We start from the raw sequence: 12,116 nt of genomic DNA, 5'->3' as shown, positions 1-12,116 counted from the left end.
TGCGAAATATCGAAAAATCTTATTCTTCATTTTCTATTTATTTTAAGCCGCTTCACAAAATTTTATAACCAAATCCTGGCGTCGATGACATTATACCGTAGTTTCATTCCACACCCAATTTATTTCTACTTAGGTGACTATTTTTAAATGGAGCAACCATATAAAGGGGTTACGGAGTTTTTTAGCAAACCAAAACTCCCAAACTCCATACAAGAGTAGGTACCATTCAATTCACAATAAATTTTTCGCTCACACAGAACTCCTTTTTCTAATGAATATTTTCGAATCCATTGTCCATATGTCTGTCATAACCTTCGAAACTCATATGCATTGTTGAAAAAATTGAAAACGTCGCGATACTGAATTTTATTTCTTTATTGACTTTCCGGTTTTTATAATTCAGGAGGATTAAAGACAATAATACGTTCATAAAGTATAAACAAAGAGACTGGAATTTATAAGGATAACATTTGAGAAAAAGCAACGACTACAAGGAAAAAAAATGTTTTCGTATAAACCAACACGAACCTACAGGTAATAATTATTAATGGAAAGTAAACTATAAATCTCAGTGAATTTTTATGAAGTTAGATTAATGATCGATATCGTTATGAATGCTAATTTTTTTATGTTTTCCATTAAACTATAATATGGAGTCTATAAAAGTTCAAGCTGCATAAACTTAAATTACAACCACTCTCAAATCAACACTTTTATAGTTAACATGTATAATAAAGTAGTTATAAAATCAAGTTTTACACAATTTAAAACCCTTATTACTAATACCCCCAAGTTTATGAGGTTATTCTATAAACGTTCAGTATTAAAATACATAATTTTGGAGCCCCTTGAACATTTACCTTCCGTCGGGCGCATTCAATCTGCAAAATGAGCAAATTATCTTTTGGCCCATCAAATTTCTGTATGTTAAAACAGGGAGCAGAGCCTCCAACATCTTCCCAACCGCTTTAGTTAGTTAGAGTTTAGAGTTAGTTTAGTTAGAGAAGTGAAGTCAAAGCGGTAGCTGAATTCGAGGAATTTATTGGATTACTTTACCTGGCTGAAGTATAGTTCTTCTAATATCAATTGCAGAATACAATTATGCGAGGAACAATCAATATTTCATAAATACGCACGGCATTCATACCAAATTAAGAAATGAAAAATAATGTTTACTCCCCGTATAAAATTCGGTTAACATCTAACAAACCGTCAGTCTACGTGGACTGATCATCTCTATTTCTATTGGCCGAAGCTGTCTGAAGGCCAATGATTTTATAAATTGGTAGCTGTCCACGACATAGTCCAATCATTTGTAGATATCTAGATAAAATTTTCCCCATTATGTAAATCTGGCAATGCCGCAATTAGAAACATTGTCATATGAAAATATGTAAATATTGCTTAGATGTTCAATTCCCACGAAAGAAATAAGGACCAATTCTGTAGCCAGAAACAAAGAAAACTATTTCTTTTCTAAAATTTCGTCAACAAGTTGAATTTTGTGTGAGTGTAGTTGTTCTTTCTTTAAAAACTTTACTATAAACGACTGATTAACATTTTGTTATTAGCCAATTTCTGTCGGAATTGCGTGAGGGTCGTCTTCTAATGACAGCAAAATATCTAACTTTGCATCGTCGCTTCGTCCTGGTCTTCTAGATTTTGGAGCAACTCTCACACACAATGATTCTGGTTACTGAGCGGTCTTTCAATGTGTTCTTCTTCTTCAGGTGCCATCATCATTTAATGTAGGTCGGCGATAATTTCGGCATTCTTATTTCGGTCCTGAGTGGAGCGAAATAAAGATGATGTGTTCATACCAGTCCAATGGCGTATGTTTTTTAACCATGAGTGTTGTCTGTGTCCAGATCGAAATTTCCTTCGATTTTTTCTTCTATTATTAATTTCAGTATATCATATTTGTGACGGTATATGTGGCCGAGATAAGCGGTTTTTTTTTCTTTATTGTTGTAAGAAACTCTCCTTTCTCATGTTTAAGCATTTCATCGTTAGGTATTTATTGACTCCATGATATTTTTGTTAGTATATGGAAGATCCACATTTCAAAAGCCTCGAGTCTGTTATGGTATCCACTTTTAATGTCCATGTTTCCGCTCCATACAAGAAAACTGCACGTACGCCTTTACAAAACGGTATCTTAAGTTTAAGTTCAAGGTTGCGTTACATAATAGTTTTCCACCTTTTAGAATATGACTCTAGCCATATTCTTAATGTCAGGTTCTACATTTGTCGTTATGCAGCTGCCAAGATATTTAAAATCTCAACTTTCTCTATTGCGATATCATAGATGTTTATGTTCAGTTGTGGGTTTGGAAGTCTTGTTATGGCCATTACTTTTGTTTTGTTACATTAATTTTCATGCCTAGTTGATCTCCCACTTCTACAACTTTGTTGATTAGGCGTTGAAGGGCGTCTGGATTGTCTGCAATGATAACCATCTCGTCTGTATAACGTATATTGTTTAATGTTCTGCCGTTAATTTTTATTCCATCCTCGTCATCGCCTATTGCTTGGTTAAATATTGCTCAGAGTACAAAATAAACAGTATTGGTGACAAAACACAACCTTGTCGTACCCTATTTTCTATACATACCGATTCTGATGTCGTTTGTCCATATCTAACCGTTGCTTCGTGGTTCCAATAAGGGTTTCTAATAAACTCGATGTCTTGTTTGTCTAACCCTTTTTTCTGTAGTAATGTCAGAAGGACTGTATGATTAACTCGATCTAAGGCTTTCTCGTAGTCTATGAAACAGGCATAGACATATTTCCTCATGTCTCGACTTTTCTGGAAGAGTATTTATGAGTTGGCTAGTGCTTCCCTTGTTCCTAGACCTTCGAGAAATTCAAATTAAGTATTGGTTTCAATGTGTGTTTCGTTGAATTAAGAATACACTTACATATAAGTCGAATTTATACCCTTTCTCTTTCGGATAAGATAATATCTCAGAGTGATAAAAAAGTTATTCATACGGGGATACTCTAGGAGGTAATTTGAAATTGATTATCGTTGTGTTATAATCACTCCCGAAATATGAATTCCATTGAGAACAAACCTATTTAAAGGGTTGTATTTCCTCAATTTTTCACTTTAAGAAAAGTGTTCATGAAGTACCTACCATTATTTTTAATCTTATAAAATATATTAAAGTACTTAATTTTGGAAAAATATTCTTTCTTTTAACTTTTAAAATTACTTTAATTCGTTTTTTATAATCCAAAAACTCTTTATAACGTCACTAATTAATATTTTTCTATTGAAATTTTTATAATAAATATATTAGAAAATTTTATCCTAAACTGCCCAATTCGCGTTTTCATCCAATTTATGATACTTATGTTCATCTGTCAAGTTAACTAGAACTATAAAGTTGTGAACCTCCCATAATATATTGCAGGATAAAATTATCAAAGTTTGTTTGTGGTTATAGTTACAAGAAATCTGTTGTGTTTTTTATTTACAATACTGTTATTTTCCAATATCATCCGCAAATCTAGTTGGTTAAATAGATTGACGTTCTGACAAAATTAATTAGGCTGCAGGTATTCGATTTTTAAACTATTTTGGAGTACTGCTTTGGATTTAAAATTAACCAAAACATGGTAAGTACTTCTATTTGATATTATATTCAAATTAAAAAAAAATTAAAACATCTAGACTATAGTTATCTACTCATTGTTGTTTTTGCTTTGACAGTTTGAATATAAATGCGCTCTTTGAATTATCAATCATGAACATTACGTCTTTTGATTTTTAAATTTTTCCAAAATACTTCTGGTGGACGATTTTTCCGTGGTTATTAATTTAGGCGATTATTAATTTACATTATTAATTATTTCTACTTTTCATTTTCTTTTTCAAATGTTTCTTTATCCTGATACAGACGTTTGTATAATATTGAAATGTTATTAATTGAATGAAAGAAATATATCCTGCTTGCATATGATTATTATATTTTTACCAGAAGTATTAGTATAACAATCTATATGTGGAAGTGAACAAATAATGTGATATCACTTTAAGTACTGTAAAAATTTTATTATTTAGTCTTCATTTTTGTAGATTTGATGAGTTATACTAAGTTATAAACAAAATACATAGTTATTTCATTTAATTAGTTCATTGTGAATATGGTAGTTTTATATAATCTTATTGAAATAGTCCTTTTATTATATTTTCACTTGTATTATATACTATATAAGTTATAAAATCATACTTTACATTTTTAAATAATTATTTCAATATATTCAGGCTATAAATACAAGTTTGGATTGAAAAAGTACACAAAAGTGAATATATCGTTTTTGCGCATCCAAAAGTGCGCTATATCCACTTTGGATATTTTTTAAGGCGACATAAATAACCTTATTACTAAATTATTTTTTATTTTTAATAAACAAATAAGGGAATCATTAAAAAAAATTATTGACAGATATTATTTTTTGAAGCATTATTCTATTTAAATATCGGATATTTTCTATATAAATTATTTAATGATTATATATTCATCTGGTGTAAAAATAGGCACTTTGAAATAATGATGAATGTACAGTCCACCCTCATCATAATATGGGCTTTTCCAAGTTTGACTTTTTCAATATGCTGTGTAATCTGCTAAAGCACAAACAAGGATTTTATTTATATTTTAATATGTGCATCCTCTATAAGAGATTAGTCCCTTTAGACTTTCTTCTAGTCCCATTGTTAAATTTTCGAAGAAGTCCTCCTCACCATCATCTTCATGCCATACATAACAGTGTACGCCCTTGTTATTATTTATGTAAATGGTGAAGTTATGTATCTGTAGTTTATGTTTGTAATATTGTTCAGATTAATAAGTGGAAAGCTTCGTATATCTATTATGATCACCATTGTATTATCTGAGCACCATGAGATCACATACTACTTAGCTGTATGGGCTTCATCTCTCTTACTGAACACACTGTTTATACTACACCAACACTCACAATTACACTGTCTGACACACTTTTTGACTGAAGGTAAAACTTACCTTCCAGAAATTCCAACTTAGTACATCCTTCTTCATTATATTAAGATCTGCCTTATCAATATTCCCAGTGGTGAATATATTGTCTTTGTCGAGGTGTTCATTGAATAATTTCCTTTCTACTGCTGCTCCATTTTTATCATACCATTCTTTATAAACTTTGTGCATAGGATTATATGTTCTGAATGGTGTTTCAACATAAATAAGTGAGGTCGAGGGTCAGCACTAGTGACTAGTGACAGTTTAGGGGAGTCTACACTCGTATCCAAATGGTAACGCTAAGCGGTAATGGTTTAAGAGGGGTAGTGGTTGGAATATATGTCGAGTTATATCGGAAGTTGATAATTATGTATGAAAAAATTGTATTGAACATGTAATAAAGAAAGAAAATGGATATTCTATTTTCAGTAACGCCTATAATTCATCTTAACGATTCCGGTTCCAAAAAGTAGCTTTTCAGGTAGGTAAGTTTTTTTTAATATTCAGTAGAGATTTAAATTAAAAATTTTATTGGAGAAAAGAAATTATACATACGAAACTTATGCATAAGTAATTTTTAATGAATGCCTGCGTGGTGGATTTGATGTAATGGACTGATAATCTACAGTTGCTTTATTTATTGTATATAATGGATGAAATAAAATGTGAATGACTATTTCAGTATTCAGTTCATGGCTTCATTATCAGCGAGTTGTGGACAAAAAACCAATTTTTGAAAAGCTTTAATATTCTATTTTTATAGAATTCCAATAAAAATGTCTACTATGATATCAAGACTACAGAATTCATTGTTATTTTTTTCTTCACAAAATTTATTGCTTCTTCAAGTAATAATAGATTGACTTTAACAATTAATAACATTTTGATATGCTTGATGATATAGAAATAAAAAACTGATTTATTTCATATACTTGATACACAACATCTTTAATCTACGAGGTGTGGCTTTCAATTAACGAGACTAGCGCTGCTACAGAAAAAAGTATGCATATACCAAAGGTTAATGACTGACGTTTAGTCTGAAGAATACTCTTTAGAATGCGATGTCTACTGTGTCACATGGAACTTGGAAAAACTGCAACTGAAACTCATAATTTATTGAAATAAGTCTATGAATTTTTGTCACGTCTACGTGTTTTTGAATAGTTTATGCGTTGTCAAATTAGCTGAGAAGATGTTTAGCCTGAAGCCTACTCTTTCGAATGCGATGTTTACTGTGTCACAGGGAATTTGGAATAAATGCTAAATCAAAATAATTATTACTACATAAGTAGAAAAATAAAAAATGGTATCAGCGCGACTTGAACCTGAGACATCCCGCATGTAAGCACATACTTTACGCACGGTAGTAGAAAAAATATTTTTATTGACATTTCCTGTACCGTTTCGAGCAATGGAAGATTCGCTTGGAGTGATGTAGGATTAGAGAAGGGGTGTATGTTGAAGGTTATTGTAAATAAATAAACATAATATCAAAATCAAATGTTTAAAATCACAAGTATCGTTAGTTTATAGCTACACCTCGTATGCATAGTCAAAATTTCTATTTCGACTTTCTAAAAATATGCTATTACTACCTCATCTACATACAGTATATTGGGATATGGGATAGAAATATCTACATTTTTAGTTCAAATAAAATTCTACTTTGTAGGGTTCTAACAAGGGAGATCCAAAATATACTTCCACATATAATAAATGTAAAAGGGGAAAGAAGAACATGGGGCCTCAAAGCAAAGTGAAAAGAACAAGAATAAAAAAAGGGAAAGCTAAAAAATTGATCAAGAGAAATATGGAATATTCAGAAAATGAATCTATGTATCGGGAGTATACAAAAAAATTGGAAACTGGAAAAATACCATCGTCTGAATCCCTTATTTATGTAGGAACTTCATATAACACAGAAAGTAAAAATGTTCCTTTAATAGATTTGACGAACGATAACCAACAGCTTGAAACGCTTTATTTTAACAAAAGAAATTTCACAAGAAGATTGCAATTGAGGAAATCCTTAGCCACAACTTCTCTAATAAATTTACCCACTGTTAGAAAAATTGTACCTGAAAAGTTGAATAGCACTTCAACATTGACCAAACCAAATAATAAATTACATATGCTGGACATTCCATCACCGTTTTTGAACAATGAAGATCTCATTTTCAATTATGATTCAAATTTTTGGAACAAGTGTAATCTTACCGAAAGGGATAATAATCTTATTCAGTGTCTTCTACAGCAAGAAAACGAACCTATTGATATAATCGATAACTTTAGTCCAACTTATCCATTCAACAATTCAATCAATTTATCTCTTGAAGGTTTGATGGATTCCTACAAAGTTTCTTCAAATGACAATTTTAACTGAGTGTAATATTTTATTTGATACAAAAATATGTAGCCAAGCTAGAATAAACATTTTTATACTGTTTTATTTGAACTTTTCTTCATTTTCACGATATCTCGTTAGCCTAGACCAGTTCCATGCATAAACATAATATTGCGTTACCATAGCAACGAACAATAACTTATTAGAAGTGTCAGTGTAAAGTTTGACGTCAAAAAAGCGAAAAATTGGAGTATCGAGCCATCAGCAAGTACCTTTATTTAAAAGGGTTAAGAGGTAAGCAGATTTACGAAGCTATGCTTAATACCCTTGGTGATCAATGTCCTTTGTATGCGACCGTGTAAAATTGGACTGCAAATTTCAAAAGAGGTTGAAGATTATGACCGATCGGGAAGGCCAGTTTCTGTGTCAGTCCCCGGAAATATCGATGCGGTACATGACATGATTTTATAATACCGTCGAATTGGGCTGAAACAGATATCTGAAGCATTGAATATTCCGTATGAACGCGTTCATTATTTAGTTCACGTCAATTTGGATATGAGAAAAATTGCTGCAAAATAGAGCCCCAAATGTTTGAATGTTGACCAAAAGCGTGCGCGTTCGATCTGTGCTCGCTTTGAAAACGATGTAGACTTCTTAAACCGAATTGTTACTATGGATGAGACTTGAGTACATTTCTACGATCCAGAAACAAAGCAACAGTAGATGGAATGGCGACACTCTCGTTCTCCAAGACCTAAGAAGTTTCGTGTCCATAAATCTGTTGGAAAAGTTCTTACTTCAGTTTTATGGGATTTCCATGGAATAATCATTATTGATTTTTTGGATAAAGGTAGAACAATAACTGAAGATTCCTATTCGACATTACTGACCACTCTACGTGAAAAAATTAAAGAGAAAAGACTCGGACAGTTATCCAAACGTGTTTTTTGCAGGACAACGCCCCTGTACACAAATCTCACGTTGCCAATTAAAAAAATTCGTGATTTAGAGTTTGAATTACTAGAACACCCTCCTTATTCACCAGATTTATCTCCGTTCGACTATCGTCACTTTCCTCGACTGAAAAAAAAGGTTAAAAGGTCGTAAATTTTCTTCAAACGAGGAGGTAATAAAAGCTGTGGAGGTCTGATTTGCAGATCAAGAAGAAACATTTTTATTGAAAGGTCTAGAGACGTTGCTGTAATAAATGTATCCAATTAAGAGGAGAATATGTTGAGTAATACAATATTTTGACATTGAAATTTTGTTTGGTTATATAGTAGGCTAAGAATTTTTCAATATATCCTCGTATTATAATCAAAGTCATTAGTAAATTTATTCAAAATATCTCCTGATAAAAGTTTTTGTGCGATACAATTCTTATAGGCGTATAGGCGTCATTATAACTGAAAAATATTTAAATATGTTTTTTTTTTCAAAATTTGAAATCGCACAGTAGGATTAATGTTACCAAAAAACTGAAAATACCGGTCAATGAGAAAAATTACGAAACAATTCATTTTTTGTTCTAATAATGAAAAAGGGTTTTAAGAATGTCCTCAATGTATATAAAAAATAATTAGACCTATCTTTGTTTAACTGAATTCGCCTAAAGTTGCTGGTTGTATCGTAAAAAAAAACGATATTTGATGATTTTCGACTATTTTTAAACATCTAAAATCATATAAGTTTTTTTTTATTCCAATAGTGTGAAAAGTATCTGATAATTCTTTTATCTAAAGAAACATTTACGTTCTCGACGATTCACGACGGAAGGTAAGATACATCAGTCGTGTGAATAAGAAAAACATTTTTTGATTGTCTTGATTCAAGAGGGAAGTGGTGGATCCACGTTTCATTCATTGTCACATATCGACGCAAAAAATTTGATTTATTACGTATAAGCATGGTCAAACGCTGCTCAGAACAACACGTTGTTGTTTTCGATCGACTGAGAGTAAACGCGGCACCCACTTTGAAAAAAGCTTTCTTAAAGACAAATGTTCATACATAATTGTAACCACACTGCCTTCTTATATCTTTACGGCCTCAAATACTTCTCGCAATTTCAATTTACGAGTAGTTATAACCAGTTTGGGCACTTTTTGATTTTTTCTGGAGTAACTACCTCAATTGGATGACCAGAACGTTCGCCATCATCGGTTTCTGTACGGTCACATTTAAATTCAGAAAAACAATAACAAATGGTTCTTTTCAATAGAACAGAGTGCGGACAAAATTTTTGAAGCCATTGCTAGGCTTGTACATTTTTTTTTTTTTCATAAAGAAGCAATGATAAATTAACACAAAAAATTTTTTTAATCTATCGTTTTGAAAATAATTGGAAGCTGGTACTTCATAATCGTCATATGGATTTAAAAATAGCAGTGCCATATTTGTGTCACTCATATGACTCTTTGAGTGATGTAATAATACAATCTTACTAATCCATAATACTTATTCCTTCACTGTACCTGCATAAACGAAGAACCCCCCTTCTAAACATTGTAAAAGCGGTCAACACAGGAATCTGTAAACCAGAATTGGCTGCTAGGGATCTTGGGCGCATCAGCTACTCTCGATGGCTAACCTGTAATAACCGGGTTTTAAGATCCTAGTCCCACCAATGAGTTACAAACTCTTCCAAATTACATAGTGAAGTCAACATGCACCTGTTTGGTTTGATATAAAGAAAAACTTCACTGTTAAAAAAGGATCGAAGCATATTTAGAAGGTAGTTAAAACAACCAGGCATCTACCGGACAACCAAAGCAATATCAAGCAAATCATTGATCTAGTAATTCAAAGGAACGCATTCTTCTGTAACTATGAATCATCAGCTGGCAAGACTGGCAAAGACTCTTCTGGGAAAGTGTGAAACGCTAAGGAACTCCAGAGCATTACACCTGGGAGCGAAATAGAAGACGCAATTAAAGTCATCTCACATTCTAGACTTTTTAAAAGAAGTGGGATTGATGGATCAGCTGTGAAAATGGGTTCTCCAGTATCGCAGCAACAGATCCTTTGGGTCGCAGTGTATACGAGACTCCAAATCTATATATACATACATACATACATTAGTTGGAAGATTGTTTCAATGAAACCATAGCTTCTCAAATAACAATTTATTGTAAACGATTTTGTTTGCTTTTATTTAAACATTTTATTGATACAAAAAAGAAACATCTTATTTTTATATTCTAACAATAATTATAATGCTGTTCAATAAAATAAAATTGATAAGTACAAATAATAGTTTTGGTGTTTTGAGTAGTTTCATCCAATTTACAAACATTAATATTTTACAACAATAACATTTTTACAAAATTATAGTTACACAACAGTTTAAGAAGACAAATGATATAAAACACGTTCAGGATAAAAAACATTTGAATATCATTGGCACCTGCAGCGTTGTTAAGAAAATTAACAATTCAATTTTTATAAAATCCATTTTAATATTTCATCACCGCTATTAGTTCATACAACAGTCATAAGATGACTAGGCACTGGGGAAAAATGTCCTGAACGTATGTATACTTAAACAAAGTAATGCCTTATATTCAGTTTCACTTTCTGCCACTTCTAAAGGGAGGGAAAATTTAAAATTAGACAGTTTTAGACGTAAAGAAGTAAGTACTTATCGGTATATAACATTGGTAGGTAGACTTCTTGGACATCGAAGATTAAATATTTATTGTTAATATTAACTTGTTTGCGATACGAAGATAGGAAATCACTGCATTCTAAATAAAATAAAAATTATATTGAAAATTTTTGGAAAACACAAAAGAAAAAGCCAAACCATGTTCTAGAAATAACCGACTCTTTTTATTATGCTTTGGAATGCTAGGGAAATTGTAAATTAGGTATAAGTATTTCGGAAAAGTCTAACAAAATTTTTATGGCTGCTGTCGGTTTTTCGTGTCCTAGTCAAAGGGTCTCAACATGTCTCGCGAAGCATTGCTATGCACTCGATTCAGCAACCATGCAGAAGACACGTATCACTACGACATTACAGTAACGAATTTAATATGTGGAACAATGAAAGTTGATTAACTTTTTTAGAACTTAGCTGCCCCAAATGACGTCATTCGGAAACAACCATTGTATTTTTGAATGTTTGCAAGAAAGTGGCCTGATTTTGGTGTTTCGCCACAAAGCAATGAATACAATGGCTCAGGTGGCGGAGTCAACAATGACAATTTCACTTTACCACTAAGGCAGCATAATGCTGGCGTTTCTCCGGAAAACTTTAATACACCACAATATTCGCAAACAACGTCCATTTGCCCAATGCAAACGCTAGGATGTAAGCTGTAATCATTGCTATTCCATTCAGATCAGCACTTGAATCTCTTGTTCTGCGTCGCAAATTATCTATTTGTTGACCTCTGTTGTTCGCTCGATGATTTTGCATTGTCAACCGAGCCGTTTCATGGGCTGCCCCACTTTGCTCTTGTGATTGAGAAGCACGAAGTCGAGCCATACTAACGCGGCGCTGTTCACATGCAATTTCTTGTTCTTCAGTCCTTTTATTTGCTTGCTTTTATTCACTTCACTTCAATTCACCTAAATAGTCTGATGCGTTTTTGTTATACCACGTTTTATAGTGACTGACGTTTTATGTCAAGTCACACGGGAACGCTGTCGAACGGAATAAAAAGTATCCTATGTCCGTCTCCTGGAACGCTGTCGAACGGAATAAAAAGTATCCTATGCCCGTCTCCTGGCTCTAAGCTACCTCCTCACCAATT

The 12,116-nt window shown here is 32.3% G+C and overlaps 1 protein-coding gene across 1 annotated transcript; it reads left to right on the top strand.

The window, feature by feature from the left end:
* The first annotated feature begins 3,449 nt into the window (after window positions 1-3,449).
* On the top strand, window positions 3,450-7,461 carry LOC130904177 (uncharacterized). Its single transcript, XM_057816783.1, has 2 exons — window positions 3,450-3,624; window positions 6,685-7,461. Exons 1-2 carry the CDS (start codon window positions 3,622-3,624, stop codon window positions 7,393-7,395), a joined length of 714 nt encoding a protein of 237 aa, XP_057672766.1. The 5' UTR covers window positions 3,450-3,621; the 3' UTR covers window positions 7,396-7,461.
* The last annotated feature ends 4,655 nt before the right edge of the window (window positions 7,462-12,116 follow it).

Source organism: Diorhabda carinulata, chromosome 2 (assembly GCF_026250575.1).
Source record: "Diorhabda carinulata isolate Delta chromosome 2, icDioCari1.1, whole genome shotgun sequence".
NCBI lineage: Eukaryota > Metazoa > Arthropoda > Insecta > Coleoptera > Chrysomelidae > Diorhabda > Diorhabda carinulata.
Note: the sequence above shows the minus strand (reverse complement) of the source record. Positions and strands in the feature narration are given on the sequence as shown.